The sequence below is a fragment of the Rhea americana genome, unplaced genomic scaffold (genome assembly GCF_003343005.1).
Source record: "Rhea americana isolate MKP2758 unplaced genomic scaffold, rheAme1 scaffold_291, whole genome shotgun sequence".
In the NCBI taxonomy this organism is placed as follows: domain Eukaryota; kingdom Metazoa; phylum Chordata; class Aves; order Rheiformes; family Rheidae; genus Rhea; species Rhea americana.
The window spans coordinates 48,567-67,166 of NW_028186414.1; the positions used below are offsets into that span (position 1 = coordinate 48,567).

At 40.2% G+C, this 18,600-nt stretch overlaps 1 protein-coding gene across 1 annotated transcript in view; it reads left to right on the top strand.

The window, feature by feature from the left end:
* Positions 1-18,600, top strand: part of NPSR1 (neuropeptide S receptor 1) — a 61,792-nt gene that overhangs the window by 34,344 nt on the left and 8,848 nt on the right. Inside the window, exons 3-5 of the mRNA XM_085309130.1 lie at positions 5,828-5,931; positions 6,272-6,365; positions 11,419-11,620. Coding sequence (XP_085165256.1) covers positions 5,828-5,931; positions 6,272-6,365; positions 11,419-11,620 — 400 coding nt within the window. The remainder of the gene's footprint in view (positions 1-5,827; positions 5,932-6,271; positions 6,366-11,418; positions 11,621-18,600) is intronic.

Here is an 18,600-nt window from a genome sequence, read left to right on the forward strand (position 1 = left end):
CTGTAGAAGATGCCTCCCTCGAACAACAGCATCAAGTCAATGAATTTCTATAAAAAGATTAACTGAGACAGTTGTAACATGTTTGTATTCCCATGCTAGATCACTAATTACCTTCATTTGTTCTCTGTAATGAACTTTTATCTCTGGGGGTGGGGGGAGAGTTACCACGAAAATGTGTCTCTTTCATAGTAAGAGTAAATCTGCATTCAAATTTGTCTCTCCAAGGACAATATTTTCTTTTTCACATTTTTGCACACTTYGGTTGTATGGGGGTAGTACCCACCATACAAGTTTCTGTAGTCACCTCATAAACCAAATGGTTCCTGTGCTCAGATATATAGGCGCAAGCCTGGTGCTGAGTTATACCAATAAAAATCCGAAGCGGTTTTACTGAGCACAATGAATAAGTATTAGTCTTTAGGGCCCGGGACTGTCACGGTTTGTTTCAGTACCTGCCATATTACCCAGCTGTAGACAYCGTAGTGCTGCATCCACTGTGTTTCAGTGCCCTCTAGGAACAAGCCGCCTCTCCTTCCTAGGGATTTCAATAAATGTTGTTTTAAAATGCTGCATTTTGAAACATTAACAGGATCTTAAAGCCAGCAAGAGCTGGATGCGGTTGCGTTGACGATAGGGTGGAGGGAGCTCGAACCAGGGCAGCTGCATTCTTCTYGCACCACCAGCTTCATGCATTTCTCTGCCTTGTGCAGTCCCTGGCAGCCCACTTTTCCTCTCTCTGCACCTCACCCTCTTTCCTCCCCACTGCTTCTACTTTTTCTTATTATTTAAGTCTCATGGAATATTTTTAATACATTTTTAGAACCTCTGTCTCCTCTCAACAGCAAGCTGCTACACTCACCACTGGTGCCATTTTCTTCTCCTCTTTAACAAAGAAACATTTTGTYTGCATCATTTTGTGAATATGCATTTGGATCATGTTAAAAGTCACTTGCTGGTATTTTTTATTGAAAGATATGATATGTCATTAACTGATATTTTGTCCTATTTTTCAGAGGAATTAAACGAAATTATAATCATACAGTTGCCTAGCAACGCTGGCACAAAACTTACAGTAAACACCACTTCTTGGGAAAAAAAAGTATTAAGAAAGCACTGGCAATGATAAGACTGCACACAGTTATGAGCAAAGGCTGATTAACACTGCTTTCAGCAGAGAGGTTGATTTTATTTGACCTGGGAACATTCATTACTAACAGAACAATAGTATGCAAGCCACCAACTTTGCGAGGAGCAATGAGGACATTAGCAGCAATGAGGATATTGAGATTTAGAATGATGGTCGGCTAGGCTGGCTTCTGATACCTTTACCACTCAAGCTGGTAACGACATAATCTAGCAACACATGTAGAAGAATAGGATTTTCAAATTTAAAACTGAATATGTGATCTGCCAAGATCACATAACTGAAACCTTCTAACTTCTGTATGCTGACCTCTATCACAACAACCGACATAATGTGACGAACAAGGATTTCAAGACATTGTGATCATTGCTGTAACTGTACGTGAGGCAATAATGTGGGTGAGGAGGATTCATCTACCACYGAATAGAGCTGTGCAGGTAATTCATGGTCAGCATCTCAGATTTATAGCACTAGCATATTTGTGTGGAAAAGGGCTTGTAAGATAAAGTGGTGTTACGAAGGTATGAAAAATATGAAGTCTAATTATTGTGGTTATGATCAGCAGTTAGGTAACAGAGTAACCTAATAGAGACACATTCACTGTCCCTTACAAATGTCTGCACCAGCTACCTGAGGTACTGAAAGAAGGGGGACACAGAAAGCAAGAAATGGCCAGATGCCAGATGGGACACTCAGAGTATGAGGGGAATCTGGTGCTGCCAACCAGTGGAGCCTGGGTGTATGCTTAACATAGTGGTAAATAGTTAGCTCACTAGAGGGTGAATAATAGGTGTGTAAAAGAAATGATGCCCAGAAACAGCTGCTGAGAAGCACATACAGAAGGGAGCAGAAGCACAGATTCTTGATTTGTTATAACCTACTGGTTGCATGCATTCGCCTACAAGCTGTCTGACCACCTGTACAAAGCCTGTTATTTCCTCAGTTGCACTATGTAAAGTAACCTGCATGACAAATGCTGTCAAGTTGTGTGAGTGGGTCTTTGAAGAGACAGGAGAAGAAACAGCCTCTGGAGCAGCTAGAACTAGTATAATTGCACCATGAAGTAAGAGGAGCAGGTCCCCGAAGCACCTGCAGAGCTGGTAGTGGAAAAGATAGTGGACAAGTGGAGTAAGCAGACCCTGGAAAGAGCAACCACAGAGATCAATAGGATTTCTGGCTGCCGAGGAAAACAAAAATAAAATCGGTTGTATTGGCTGTGTAGTTGGTAGGATCAAAAAGAGATGAGAGATTTCTGAAACTGGCAGAGAGCATGAGGACATTGCATGCGAGGGTGCTTCTCTAATTAAAGGGTATTGAGAAATCTGACTAATTTGGAGCATGCACGCAGTTGGTTGCATGTGCTTTGGCACACACAAGCAGGTTGTGATTGGGGACATGCACTCTCAGGAACACACACTGAGCATTTCACAGTGATTCAGAAACTCAGCACGAAGAGCTCTTAAAATACACCACCGGGTGAGAGCAGCTTAGGCTTGCAGCACAAAGAAGCTGTGAAGTTTAAACYCTGCCTAAAAGTCTCTGCAGTCACCTGAAAACCTTGCTCAAAGGCTTTAAAGGGAAAGACAGTTTCTACTTGTCTTTAAAGCTCCCAAAGTACTTAAAGCCATCGCTACATCGGCCGGTAATGCAGTGCAACTGGAACAGATCTGTAGAATGAAGATGGACAGGATATCCATGCTGTACTTTTGGGGAGGATATTAGCCACATCCTACTGTGGCCCTTCTGCCTGAGCACTGAGTAGCAGTTATGGTGTATGAGGTGCACCCATGARGAGCATCTTCAGGCTGAGTCTAATCTGAAGCAGATCCTATCTACTCATTTGTGCCTGCTCTGTGACATGAAGGAGAGAAGTGAGGGCAATGAGGAGCCTGAAAATGCACTCCTAATGCAAACTGAGATGCTGATGCAGATATACGCCGGAAGTGTGATTTCTGGGCCTGCCCAAATCRCTAGCCCCCGGAGGCAGCTCCACAAACTGCAAAGATGATGGCTCTTCCCTTACCTCATCTGCAGGTTCCGCCCCCAAGGCACTTTCCAAATGTACTAATATCTGTGACATTGTGGTGACAAAATGTGACAATATACTGGTGAGAGGAAATGAGAAGACAGCTGGAGTGTCTTCCCTGCTTCWCCTTTTTCTCCAAAGTGCCCTCAGATAGGAGTGGGGAAGGAGGTAGACTCTGCTCCCTCCTCCTCCAGAGCGGAACCAATCCCTGTTTAGCACCTGCTCGGTGGATGCTCAAACCATTAAAAGCTGGAGGATACCCTGACGTGAAGCTCTATTAATGTTTATTACTTTGAACTAATGCATGTTTCATTACTAGAGAGAGAGAATATTAATCAGTAATTCAGGAGCTGGGAGAGGAGAAGAGCTGGGTTTGAACCACAGCAGCTAGAGGATACGTTTCATGTGAAAAGACCTAAATCCGTGGTTTCTTCAAAGACCACCTTAATTATGAATATCTACAAACTTTTTAGAAAGTCTTAAAGACACTACACTCATCAGAGGAACAGTGGCTTCCACAGCCCCGTTATTTAAATCAATGAGCAACATTTAACATACAGTTTCAAGRCATATGATTTTATGCTGTCTTGAGCAGCTGTGAGAGTAGAGAACACAGAAATCCTCTTTGGAAGGGGCTTCTGGAGATCCTTTCTTATCCAGTCTCCCACCTGAGGCAAAAGAAGGGTGAAATATTAAGCAATACTGCAAGAGGGAAAATAAAGTTGTGAATAAGGAGGCATTTTATCCACTTTCAACAGTGATGTTATGTCTGTTTTAATTTCATTTTGAACTGAGCCTTGACTAAAAGGAAGAGTAAAGAATTACTGGTACAGAAAAAAAAAATAAAAAAAATCAATTCTCCAACATACTGAAAAAGATTGCTGCTTCTAAAGCATTATGCCCAGATCTCAATTTCCAGCTAGAAGTACCTGGAACTTCTGTAGTTTTAAAAGGGAAACGGTTAAAACAAACTCAGTTTGTCAAAACAAAAACTGTTTGCATGAAAACATTGGTTCAAATCATCTATTGCTTGAAAAAATGTTCTGAAACTGTCAAAATGTCTTGCTTCCAGAAGCATATATATTCAAAACGGAAAGTTTTGATTTGTGGATTAGACTGCCTTATCACAGTGAACTTTATAGATAGTTTTAAAGTATGTAAAATGTTGGTCTCAAAATGAAACATTATACCTGAATTTTTTTTTTTAGATATGGATTCAAGTTATTTCTAGTTTAAGAAAAATTAGACTTATTTTTGTCTTGACAAATTGCATGAAATCATGCYTTTCCAACCTGCTGCCTTCCATTGTGGTAAGCTATGTAGGGAGAGCAACACGCTGTATTACTTTAAGTGGAGAACGCCAGACCGATGTACATTTTCTTTTGTATAGAGCACTTAAAAGATTTATCCAGTCCTAATGGGGGATAACTTCCTTATTATTTTTGTTTTACATAAAAACTCTTATTATTGCCCATATGCACAATAGCAATAATAGCTTTTGCAATTCTTATGTAAAACTTGAAAAGCTATGAATCCCCATTTGTACTAAAGGTAGCAGAATGAAGACTGGTACATCTCCTTGGATTTTCTTGAAAAAAAGATGACCTGAGGTAAATTTATTTTGACGCATACAGACTACAGTATGAATACAGGCACAAGTAGGCTAACTTTAAGCTGACAGCCCGGGGTTGGCTATAAAATAATTATGTTTATGAATAAAACCCAGACAAATTTCCCACCAACTTTGGTGGCATTTGGTTACACCTCAAATATTTTTGCAGGAGATCTGTTTACAGTGAAAAAAGGACAACGAAAATAAGCCATTAGACAGTTCAGTATGTGGCCTAGCTGGGAGCAAGCTGACACATTTAGACTACAGCCTACAGCTTCTTCACTGTTCATAGAATCATAGAATCAGTAAGGTTGGAAGGGACCTCTGGAGATCATCTAGTCCAACTAGTTATATATTATCCATAKGTCATGGAAAGTCTGGGGGAAAATAGTGAGTACTCCCAGCATGGCTGTCAACTATAGATGGGCAAGACCAGGCTTAGGCATATACCAGGAACAACAGCATGACTGAACATTAACATTAGGGCCCATCYGATGTCTCGTATTTATCCTAATAGCCAGATAAGTAAGAGACATCAGATTTATAATAACAGACATAAAATAGACATCGAGGGCCCTGACTGAAGTAATAAGAGCAAAATACAGAGTGACTATACCAAATCAAATTTTCTTCATTTCTGTAAGTCAAGCCGCTGCAGCCATCTCAGCTGGTCGCCACATGTCCTGATAGGCAATGGAGAGAAGCAGGCACTCTAAGTGTGCAGTTCACCGGAGCTGTTAGAAACGTCACAGCCCAGAGGGCAGTGACAAGTTCTCCACTGACCACAAATGACACCACACGCGACACCTATGCTTAAAGCAATCTCACCATTTCTGCCTGAAGGGATTTACTTTCAATTACGAGAACAAGATAACAAAAGCACAGAACTCAAGTGTTTTCCGAGATTTTCCCTCTTCTCCAGCATCCTGCACTGACCCTCAGGGTTGCAGGAGATAGTTCATCCTAAGAGTCCTAGCTGCCTCCTTGGTTACGGCCGCTGTACATTTGTTGCTATTAATGTACCATCAGTGGCTTTCCTTTGCAGATTCATTCACAGGACTTATAAACATAATGACCGACATCATTTGGCGCTACACTGGGGATTTCATGGCTCCCGATCTCGTCTGCAGAGTTGTTCGCTACTTGCAGGTATAGCAACCACAYGCTCTCCTCTATACCAAAGCTCAGATGATAGCAATAAGCCCCCACAAAAATGCTGTATAAAGATTTTTCAAGCAACAGAAGGGCTAAATGCTAAAACAYACAATCATTTAAAATTTAAATGCTTTTATTTAAACCATTTGAGATCTTTTACACTTTGTAGATAAGGAAAAGGAAAAAAAAAWGAGTGAGAATACAAGGATTTTYTTTGTTCCTTTTCCTTTTTTTCAAAAAATGTTTTCAAATACTAAATACAGAGCAGCGTTGTAGCTAACATTATTTTATGCAAATATGTCTCAGCTACTGTCTTGTATATCTTCTGTCCCAGGTGGTGCTTCTGTACGCTTCGACTTATGTCCTTGTATCACTAAGCATAGACCGATACCATGCCATAGTTCATCCAATGAAGTTCTTGCAAGGAGGTAGGAGAATTTCTGTGCCTTACTGCTGCTATAGATATTATTAGCTAATTCCATTTTGCTAAGAAAAGTTTCAAAATTATTAACCTTGTTGCCATGAATTATTCATTCCTGCTGTAGCAATATTTGGACTCCATTAGTTTTCCAAATGGCAATAGAGTTGTGGTTTCACGAATTATTAAGCTGCGCTTAGCCCTCAGCAATTTTATAAGCATTGTGTTAGTAAGAATGAAATGACATTTAAGGAAGTATAGAGGTTTTCATTATCTTCCAGCTTTTTGAGAAAATTGTTATGGGCAAAAATTCTCTCTTGTACAGCTGCACTGACTCWAGGAATTATAGCAGGAATTTCTTACCTATGCTATCTATTTATTCACACTAAAAATAATTGGAATAGAGCATGAAGTATTGAGAGATAATGTGGCAGTTTGATTAGAGAACTTCAAAAACTATACAAAATAAGTTTGGAATACTTATTGTTTCTTATAATTTCTTCTACTGCTTGTTATTTTCACAACACTGAGAAATATCTTGGCTGCTTAGCAATACATTTAAAGAGCATGATTTCTTTTCTACAGAGCTTAAAGTTGAAAGCTGAACATACTGCACTGAGTGAATAAACAGAAATTGCACGTGGGGCAGAAGGAAGCAGTTACAGGCAGCGCGATGCTTGGAAGATGCACTTTAACAAGACACAAATATCATTCTTGTTTTGGAGTAATGATGGCATTCGACAGCCTGCTCTATTAAGGGGATCAAATTAATGGTCCTTTCTGGCCTTTAAAGGCTATGAATCAATCACAGCTCAGAYAGCTGTGCAGCTTTGGCAGATGTTAAGGTCTGAAAAAATGAAATACCTGTGCAAAGCTTAGCTGAGTCCTTCGTAGCAGGCAGAGCAGGTATGTTCAGGAGGGAGAGCTTGACGGGGAGGTTAGGAAGCAGCGTGGCAGAGGTGGAGGGCGAGTGGGGCTGGCCATGCCATGCCACGCGCCTCACCGACGTTTCTTCTTTGGGAAAAGCAGCACTAGCTGAACTGCCTCTGGGGCTCAGGAAGGAATTTAGTTCGTTAGGAAGCTGGTTAGTCTTTGCAAAGCACTTAGAACCTGGGTGGGGAAAAAAACAAAACTCAAAAACCTTTATAGATGCCTTTTTTATGTTGCTAGGTAAAAATTTGGTAAAAAATGGTGAAGAACACACTGCATTTGATTTCTTTCTTTGTGGGGGCTTTTGCGACAGGCGGCCTTGGCCAAACCCTTGCTGCCGCTGGGGGGGGGCCGGGGCAGCCCGGTCCAGCTGTCCCCATCACGCCCGCACAGGAGGCCACCTCGCCGGGGCCTCTCTTCTGCCCAGAGTCGCCGTTTTTTCCCCTGACATCAACGCTGGGAGCTGCACCATACTTTACTGTATGATAAGTGATAACGAACCGAGGAGGACTAAAAGCCCAGCCCCATTTTCCTTGTGGTCCTTGCTGAAGCCCCGACTGACCCGGGTGGCTTTCACAGAATCACAAAGGTTGGAAGGGACCTCTGGAGATCATCTGGTCCAACCCCCCTGCTCAAGCAGGGTCACCTACAGCATGTTAGASAGGGTTGCAGCAACAAGGACCCCCCTTGCTGAAGCCCAGGCTTGAACCAGTTTAGGCTTTACCAAGATCCCGCGCGCCAGGCATAGGGGCRACSATCGCGGGGCTACGGCACTGCTCACCACGGCAGCTTCCTGCGGCGGATAAAGTTATTAACCTTCTGCACCCCGCTCCTCCTAGCAGACGTTCCACACGGAGCAATCCGGGAGAGTCACGTTAGTTATTTTGAAGAAGGAGAAGGCAGCACCAGCCTTTGCAATTGGTGCTGACACAGAGAAACTGTAAAAGCAATTCTGAGCCCACCTACGGCAAATAAAACAATGAATTGTTTTTTCTTCCCAAAACAAAAYGCTCATGCCCCAAAAGACCTTCAGACAGGAAACAGAAGCATTGCTTCATTTCTACAGCTTTTAAAAATTACACTTATACATAGCATTGAAATATTATGTTGAGAAAAAAAGTCAAATATTTTACTTTGAAAAGGTTGAACCTTTTTTTAAAAAAAATCTGCATTTTAATTACTAGYCTTAAACTATGTTAAGAAACCATTTGAAAGAAGCTGTATTTTGCAAGACCTCTAAGAAGATTAACTTTGTCAGTTAAATATTTTATACTCACGTTCCGGAGACATAAATAACCACAGAAAGTGCAAGATGTGGAAGAATTATACATTCTAATCCTAACACTTTTACTATGTAAGAGGAATCTAATTCAATAACTAAAAGGCTCATTGAAAAAAAAAGGTAAAACAAACATCGAAGAGAAAAAAAGAAAACCTTAGAAGTTAGAGCTGAAGGTATTTTATGAATATTTCATTGTATKTAAAACATACACACAAACATTGTACAAAATAAACAACAGGAGACAATAGAACTGCCTGAGCAAACAACAAAGCCCAAATAGGTGGAAACGGCTCCCTGAGCAACTCTGAGCTGCAGATGATGCTAATGTGCACTAAAGCAATGAGATGCTGGAACAGCTCGCTAGAGGTTAGGGAGCAATAAATCTAACTATTTTTTAAATGCCGCTTGGCTTACGGAAGGATTGCACAGCATTGCCACTCACTCCAGCAGGGGATAAAACTCAGCCCGAGAGGTCATTTGCAGCCGCATGTTCCCAGGAACGGGCAGATGCGCACAAATCCACCGCAGCGATACACAGATGGCAGAAGCAGAGCAAAGGGGACGATGACATGAAAAAGTGCATTAGAGGAGTCAGTGCCAAAGCTGGGATGAAAAGGCATGGCTGAAATTCCTGCTGTAATGCTGGGTACTAGAACTGGTGAGCATTTCAGTGTATCAAAAGCTTTATATCTATAAATGCTTACACATACTTATGAATAGCAAAATTATTTTTTAAGAGAAAAATACTGAGATTAATTGAGTGGACGTTCATATGTAGAGCTGCATTTATTTATTAGCATCCATCTATATTTTATTTAGTTCTAGTCATGTGATTTTCTAGCTGCAATATATTATTAGAGCACTTATTAAAAGCACAACAAAAAAAATCCCTACTTCGGAGGAAGCAAATTAACATTAGTCAGATAAAACAAAAAATCCTCATATTTAGATGTTACCATTTCCCCAAAAGCCTTTTAGATACAAGATCATATTCTACCACAAATGAGGAATATTTTAAAAGGAGGATAAATGAATATTGCAGTTGTTTTATAAAGATAAAATAACCCTCTTGCCAAATCTAAACTGCCCAACTATCTTCAAATTAAGGGCGTAGCTAAGCAATACAAAAAATAAAGTACATTACCTAAATACAATCTTTTCCCCTACATGTGAAACTCACTAAAGTTCCTGTATGTGTTGTCTCAGTAGATAGTTCACAGTCTGAAAGCCCTTTCTGTCAGCAAATATTTTGTGGTCCTTGCTCCAACATTCCTTTTGTCAAATTTATTCAGTTACACTTTGCGAAACTTCACAGTTTTCCTCTGTCTGTGCAATATTTATAGACTTAATCTAACCCTCTCACTTAGGTAGATATCTGCACACTTCCCTTAAGCCCTAGATTAGCAAGGCAGTATTTTACTGAACATGGATAGCATCTGAAAATGAGCAAGATAAATGAATATTTGCAACTGATGTTTTATAAAGCGTAAAATTACTTTTTGAATGCTTCTCCCATTTGCTTTCATATTGCTCTTTGCGCTTCAAGGAGGAAAAACATTCCTGATATGCATACTTCAAAATGATTTTTTCATTTCCATAAACAACCCCAGGTATTTTGCAGGCAGGTAGGACAAAAAAAATAGTTCAACACCAAAGCTGCCTGGGATCACAACCTGTCCCCTTCTGTTCCTGTAGCAGTCTGACTGGGGAGGGACACTGGTGCTCACTGGTGCTCCACAGGCCAGCACCCTTCCTCCACATTTTGGCTAGAGCTACATGGATTTGAGCCAGGAGATGCAGATTTGTGGAACATAAGAGCTTTAGGGCTTTCTCTTTCAAACCGCTGATTTYTAGAAAATTCCACAGTTGCTATCAGGCATCACCTAGTTTCTAACTGGTTTTCCCAGCTTGGCAGCAAAGRGAAGAAAAAGTCAAGGGGAAGCAGTAGTCCAGATACGCAAACCATCTGGGGATCCTTAAGCTCCTGACCTGTGAGGTCCAGCATGATCTCCAGGCAGCATCTGTGTGAGAGAATAAAATAGGGCTGAGTACATGAGCACCAGCCCAGCACCGTCTGCCCCCTTCAAGAGTTGGCCCTTCTTGGCACAGTTTGGGCACAGRCCCATTGGCAGAAGTTGGGACTGAACTGCACTATGCCATAGGGCCCCTCAGGGCAACCTCTCCAGGAGACATTTGGGCAACCCCTTTCAGGAGTCATCTGGGCTCTTGCAGCAATTCTGGGGCCACATCTCCTTTGGGCAGTGAGGAGGTAAAGGYAGCTGGCCATGCAGTTTTGCTCTGAGCCTGAGCAGAGGCATTTTCAACTTTCCTGAAAGAAAATGTTTTCTGAATTTTCCACTGCAAGGTGCATCAAAATGTTTAATTTCCCTTCTGAGGAGAACACTTGTCCCCACAGTATGTTAGGAGCTCCAGCCCAATTTATATCTTGAACCTTCACTTCCCAGTCTCAGYCTTACTCTGATACATGTAGGGCAAAGGCTCCTTCTTCTTTCCTATCCAAGTCTCTGAGAGACAGTGCAATCTTTTACACCTCACATTACTGACTTGCTGACCCTGACAAGTGCCTTTGTCCAACATTTCTGATTCAATGGCCCCTTGGTGTCTTTAAATAAAAGTTAAAACCCAAGCCCACAGCAGAATGACTTTTTATCATAAGACTGAGATGAAATTCTCCGGTACTGTCTTTTCAGCATCAACARGCTGCAAACCAAAATTCCCTTCCTTCACTCTGTTTCCTCCTCCCCTTCCCTGTCCTTCATCCAACACTGCTACAAAAGGCCAATGGCACCAGTACCCCCACTAATACGATCTGTTTAAATCTGTTGAACAGAAAGGCAGGCGAAAATTCTTATTGGAGTGGCCTGGAGCCTCTCTTTCCTGTTTTCGATACCGACTCTGATTATTTTTGGGAAACGGCAGCTCTCCAATGGGGAAGTGCAGTGCTGGGCGCTCTGGCCTGACGACTCCTACTGGATCCCCTATATGACGGTGGTTGCTTTCCTGGTGTACTTCATCCCTTTGATCATTATCAGGTAAGTCTGGCAGCGGGAGCAAACTGTAATCAGCTTTAATTTACCTCATTCATTATGTTCTCATTTCCACAAGTGCCTTAAAGCTGCTTTGGTTTGTATCACACAATGCACAGGTCGCTGTAGGTGCCCTGGGTGCTCACCATGCAGTATTACTAGACAGGAACATTTTTTCTAAACAAGAACTGAATCTCCAAATGTGTCCAATTATCTCCATAGCTTCAGGCTTGAAATATATCTTTATAAATACGGTATAAAAGTATCATGACAAAGCCCAGTTTTAACAAAGGATTAGAAACCATGTTTATTCTAGTTAAACTAAAATTAACCTAAAGTGCTCTCAAGCTTCATAGTACTAGAAGAGTGTTTATTCATCAGAGCCTGGAATTAGCCCCACTAATCTGAGGCTGTCAAGTACATTTTAAAAAGTGAACAAATGAAATCCTTCCCATTTTGTAACAGGAAACCTGAACCACAAATATTTAACACCGATTTGCCCAAAATCACAATCATCAGCAGCATATGGTTTCAAACTGAGGTCAACCAATATCCCAAACCATGCTTGGAGACCTGTTACTGCCTTCCTCGGGGGCCAATACCACCAGCTACTTTGTTATGAACAAATATTATCTAGCCATGAGGAGCTACCGACACAAGAGCGCAGGCATAACCTGGAGTGGAATGTCCTTTACAGCCCTAAAGGGCTGGCAGTGGAGTGGTGGCAGCTTGTCCTGGCTGAGCCCAGATGCACTCCTTCCCCTTGTTTCTCCTTCTTTTTCTCTCTTTCAGTAGAAAAGTTCTTCCTGTCTCTCTCTCTCCTTTTTTAGTGGCAAAGACAACTTGCTGGGATTCTTGCCCGTAACTTGGTGTCACTCTCTTTGGGCTATGAATGAAGAGCTGTGCTTGCAGGTCCCTCAGACATCTCCTGGGGCCATACTGCTGCGYTGGTGCGTGCAGTGGGCACTGAGCCAGGCGTCTCCCTCTGCAGCCTGCTCCATCCATGCCCTTAGTGAGAGCTGGTGGTTTTGATCTTTCCTACATGATGACGGGACTAGCTACATAGGCTAAATACTAAAGCCTGTACTCTTTTTTAGCTCCTTTTCAACTGACTTGTGCCTTGAAGCCTCTTACTGTTTAATCACAAAGATTTAGTTCTGCAGCTTCTAAAGGAAACCACACTTATTTCTAGTAGAACCACAATCATAGGAGGGATGAAACCTTGGTGGCTGCAATCATCTAGCTGACTTGATACCAAACACTGACCAGGACAACTTTTATACTTTGCTCATAACACATTAATTTGCTGAACCTTCTCTTTTTTGTGTCAGATTGCACAAATATAAGCAATAAACAAAATTATGAGAAGTTCTTAAATGAAGGACACGGAAAGAAGAGCAATTGGATAAGCTGGGAGGAGCTTTCCTTCTTAGTCAGGATCATTCCTCTCTCTACGTTTTCCTGTATCTTAAAACTAGCCTAATTCTAAATAAAACCAAATTTAATCTTGGGAACATGAGAATAAAGATGTAGGTAAATCTGCAGCCACATTTACCGGTAGAAAGAACAAACACACACAAATGAGAGAAAATTTAACTGTGTGCAACAAATGACTCAAGAAAAACTTGAAGCCAGCAATTATTTGTGGAGGAGTTTTGTTCTGAATCTTCTTAAATGGTTAACTATCAGAAAATTCAATCAGCATTTTACAATGTTTCAGGGAAAAGATCTATAATCCATCAATTTACTGGTTGTTCCATAGATGCATAAAAAACCTCTCTTTCATACTCGAGCTTGCAGATTTGCACCCTTGTCCTTACAGATCAGCCACTCTCTTTTACATGGCATATATACTTCTTTGGCAACAAAAGACACGCAACAAATATTTCAAATTTCCAAGCTGACATTATGCTACCCCCCTCCTCCCTACCAAAAGAAGATATTCAAACCAGATCAGCGCTGCGACTTGTTTTACAGTAAGTCCCCAGGAGCMAGCAGGCGACGATGACACGAGGGGAAGGGAAATGCAGGGAGATGCAGCATTTCCTGAATTTGCCCTGACAGTTGAGACATGAATAAAATGTCCTAAAATTTTTGCAGCTGTAACCTTAAGTGACTTTCACACTGGAGGCTTATGGCAAGACAGGAACTTAAAGCACCTGCCCCTGAGTGGCAGGGCAGAGTACTGCCCATCGCCTTTTCAAACACGCTTCTGAGTTCAGCATACGCTAACACAAGAGCTGAAGTCAAACTCTTAACAGGTCCTAAGTGGTGYTGGGAGGAGGGAAGGGGTGGGGGAAAGGTGGAAGGGTTTTTATGCCCATTTATCTCTAGATGATAGTAATATTATTTTCTTCAGAATCGAGAGATCTAAAACCACTTAAAAAGAGGATTACCATCAGGACAAAATCAGTAGAGACATTATGAACAACACATGCCATACAGTCTAGGAATAATCAGTGATTTTTTAAACTATGTTTTCAGTTTCTGAATTTCCAAGCATACGAATGAAGGCTGCAGCTGCCCAGCTGATGCATCTGTAAAACATTTTTCAGTGTAGCCTCAAGGCACATCATCTATTCCTTTAAAATTGATGGAAAATTCTGGAGTTTAAAACTAATCCACCTAATCTGGTTGCAACATGTAATACTCCTGCGGGCAGCTTGCACCTAAAGGATGTCTGGAGAGGCTGCTAGCATATGCAGGAACTCTATTTCTCCTCAGAAGTGCTGTTCAGCTTAATTCTTTTAGTGAATTTGATTGCAAATGAGACATTGTTTCAAAAGAGTGAAAAAAATGCCAGGTACAGTCTAGTTACATGTTACTCTATCAAAAAGTTAACTATAAAAATGGAATGTGTTATTTGGTAAATTAAGGAAAGAATTTTGTGGTTTCTGCATTTAATGGCCTTTACCTGAAGATTCTATAAAAAATGCACTAACATAAGAGTGGAGACACAGTCAATAAATGTGCAGCTGAAAATCAAGGAAYAGTATCTAAGAAGCAGGGAGTAAGACCAAACAAGTACTCAAGACGCGCACAGCACTTACTGAGGAAGTAAAGTTTCACAATGCAGGCAGCACACAGAGAAAGAGCAAGACCTTTTCGGTAATAATTCAGTTTTGTTTGCAGAGCTACTTTATTTTCTCTTCCACAGCATTCTGATTTAACTGCACTGCAGGTACATGACACAATTTGTGACACCGTCTGGGGGACTTAATTCTAAATTAGTTCTAAGTTCTACTGCCTGAATCTGCAGAAAGCCTGTTCACTCCAGAGCAAAGTACTTTACTGATGACAGCACTTTTTCTAGTGCCATTTGTCCAAAGAGCATACAAGAGAGAAAATTCTACTTTTCAGATGTTGAACTTAACCCTATATTAAATATGCCACTTTGGTGGAGCAGTTTTCACTTGCTACAGTCCAGGTACCATCATCTTTTAAGCTTCTCTCATCCAGCCATTCACTCATAGAAGAGCTGATTTCATGAGTCGCTGACACAGCATTCAGCTAATTTGCAGGAACTTGGGTTATTCATGACACCCGAGTACATGAAATGAATTATTTAGCTGATCGCTTTCACCCTCACTGTGCAAAGTCCTTCCACTACAATGTAATCCCCAGACGTACTGTGAGCAAACCTCTACATTCCACCAAAACGAGAACCATAAGAAAACCACATTCTACCTCTCTCCTTTCTTTTTTCTCTCTCTCTCCATTTTTTTTTTTTTTTTTTACAAAAGGGGCATCTACAAAACTATTACTATCCTGAAAGACTGTATTGTATTGTATTGTATTGTAGGAAGATCTGTTCCTACCATGTCTTCACAACTGGGGTGTCAGCCATCATTTATCATGTGGTTTGTGGTTCTACAGCAAATGTTATGTCTGATTTTAATAAGAATGAACAAGACCTGAATAACGAAAAGATAATGAAAAGCTCTGATTAAATTTTTAACTCGAGYGTGTAGTTAGCTTTGAGAGCTGAGAAAAGGAGGAGAGAGTATTTGTTCTTCTCATGTAAAAGTTTCTCTCCTTCCTTAGTGTTGGTTGGAGACAAATAACCTGCACCATGTTCTTCCCTAAAAATTTGGCCTGCTCCTCGCTCTTTTTTAGTCTAAACTACCACTTATTCTGCAGTTCATATTGTCTACCTATCAAAAAAGATCAGAAAAATGGATTAGGCAATCTGCAGTAATTTATTCCCTCCTATGTTTGGACAAGTGTCATCAGCTATAACTGAAATGGTTTCATTCCTCCTGCACTGAGAAATACCAAGCAAAACTCAGAAAGATATTTGTGATATCTAAATCCCGCTTGGGCATTCCTGAACAGAGGTTAAATATGGGTTGAATCAAGATTACAGGCTTCTCTCCTACACATATTTGCACCTGACTCTCCTAGGTCCTGTGCTGAGGAGACAAGACAGTTACTGGCTTTCTGTTCTGTATCTGGGCCAAACTATAATTATATTCTTTCATTTGGTATGCAGAAATTTTGAGTTTATAAGGGTTTGTTCTTTTTATCTATTATTCATCAATAATATATTTTCAGTATTTTAACCCAATAAATGCAATATATAGACATTTATCTGATAGAATTCTAGATGCAAGTTAAAAAAATTGCAGAAGTATCTCTTGAGGTACCATGACAAAAGTATACATCTAACATTTAAAATTAAAATTCCAAAGAGAACTTTTGCTTTGGAGCAGAGGAAAAGTAACTAGAAGGGAAAAAATATAATAAATTAAAAGAAAAAATATAGGATTCGAAACAAGATACTTCAAAGCGATAAAGAGTAGATGAAATAAGTAGCAGCTGTCTGAATTAAATAATATCTTTTGAGCTTGATTGAACTAGTGCAATCATTTTTGCCTGCAATTTTCACTTAAAAATAAAAAAGCCTAGATCTTGCTCATATGTTCCAATATTTTCCTRTCTATTCACTCATCTGTTACACAGGCTTACAGTCACTTGTCTGGATAAAGTTACATATGATTTTTGTCTTGGATAAATGATGCTATAAATTAGCTACCACAAAACACAATACAGTTGCATGGCTTTATACAAATAAAATACAAGGAAACAGACAATGCTGGATGATAAACACAATTAGTAGGGAGCTTAAGTGTACTTTTTGCCATTGTAAWGGCTCACTTTACTAGTAAATGTTGAGACTGGATAGGATGCTATTGTAATGCAATTAGTTAATGTAAAATTTAAAAAGTTTCTGTGTTTAAAGAGTAGGCAAGTCAGTAATTCTTACAATGACTGTTAATAACAGTAGTTAGCTTAACCAGTAGACAAAGGGAAAAGTGATCTAAAAATTAAAAAAAAGCCAGAATGGAAATACTCACAGTWGGATTTGTATGACTAAACATGAGTTAGTTGCAGTGACAAACACTGCTGTAATTACTGATGGAGTCAAATTAACCAATGCCATTAACAAATAACATGCTACAACAAACAAGCATCTTATTTCTTCAGAATGTGGATYAAGCTAAATTGCTTTTGGAGAGGCAATGAATTTAATATGTCGAGTTACATCCACAATGTATCTGAAACGTATTCTTATATTTTTCTGCCACCATTACACATATGCATCTTCTCAGGRCCAGAAAAAATCACTATATTTTCAGATCAACAGTATGTCCTTTCTACCTTGTCACCATCACAGCCTGAGAATCTCCTTGTCAAAAAGGCTTGGATTCTTTTTCCATCCAGATTTGACTACTTCATGTGAGCTCTTTCCTTCCTTTTTTTAGCCCCTCAGCTGCAAATAAAGGGCCATAACAATTCAGATATTATTTTAATATCACAGTATATATTAAAATCTTCAAGACCACAACTCAGGTTCACACAGCCACCAAGAATCCCCAGTTAGGGCTTGAAGATCAATGCACTAAACACATACAAAAGCAAAGAAATTTAGTAAAATTTAGACCTAATGAACTATATATTGAATCTCCCAAAGATAATAAAATCTCATCCAGCAGCATAGCAAGTAGCACACAATCATATTTTGAAGTTCCATGTGTTGGAAAATGAGGGGTTTTTTTACAATTATAGGCATGCCATGTATGTGTCTATGGTGTGTTTTTACCTCTTGACAGTGAATACTAAGTAACTTGATATCAAAAGGAAAAAAACTCCAAAGATTATGAGGAGACATAACAGTGTAGACTGTTGCTGAACACACTCCTGTCCATCTGAATATCAGCTCTCAYCTGTCCGCCTCTATTTTTTTTTCCACCTGCTGTTTCATTTTCCATCARGTAGGAACTTCTTCCCACCCTTTAAGATGTTACAACCACCACTTACTCCTCTATCCAGCTTTTAAAGGAAGAAACACATCTACAAGCGTATTCTGCAAGAAATCTGCCTTTCYCTTGAAAGCAAAATACAGTTTTTCTTCCCTAAATGTTTACTTTCTTGTCACAGCTGTGAAATAAATAAACAGTTGCCTTTTATGATCATAAACTTTGACTGATACACTTCTAGAAACTCCAGTTGTTTAGCTCTGTGCTACAATAGCTGGAGAAAAAAAGATTAGTCACTAATAAGATCTGGAGTCTTGGAGAGATGAAGGCACAATTATGGTTGGCAAAGCAGCCACTGAGAAGTGTCCCTAGTGTGAYAAGTGACTCTTCTTTTTCTCTACACCCACCCTCAGCAGTGGCCACCACTGCTGGACTTCTCCAAGTAAGGACAGCTCCAAGTAGACCCATCTGCTACAGAGAAAAAGAAGAGGAATAAAGGCAAAAATACCAAAACAAATCTGTAATGTTGACAACACTTTTGAAGTTCCTGGATTAAACTAGGAATTAACTTTGCCCTGGACTTCAGAAAATTAAGGATTTCAATGAAAAAGAGAAAAAGAAAAAGAGAAAAAAAGGAAAGGAAAGGAAAGGAAAGGAAAGGAAAGGAAAGGAAAGGAAAGGAAAGGAAAGGAAAGGAAAGGAAAGGAAAGGAAAGGAAAGGAAAGG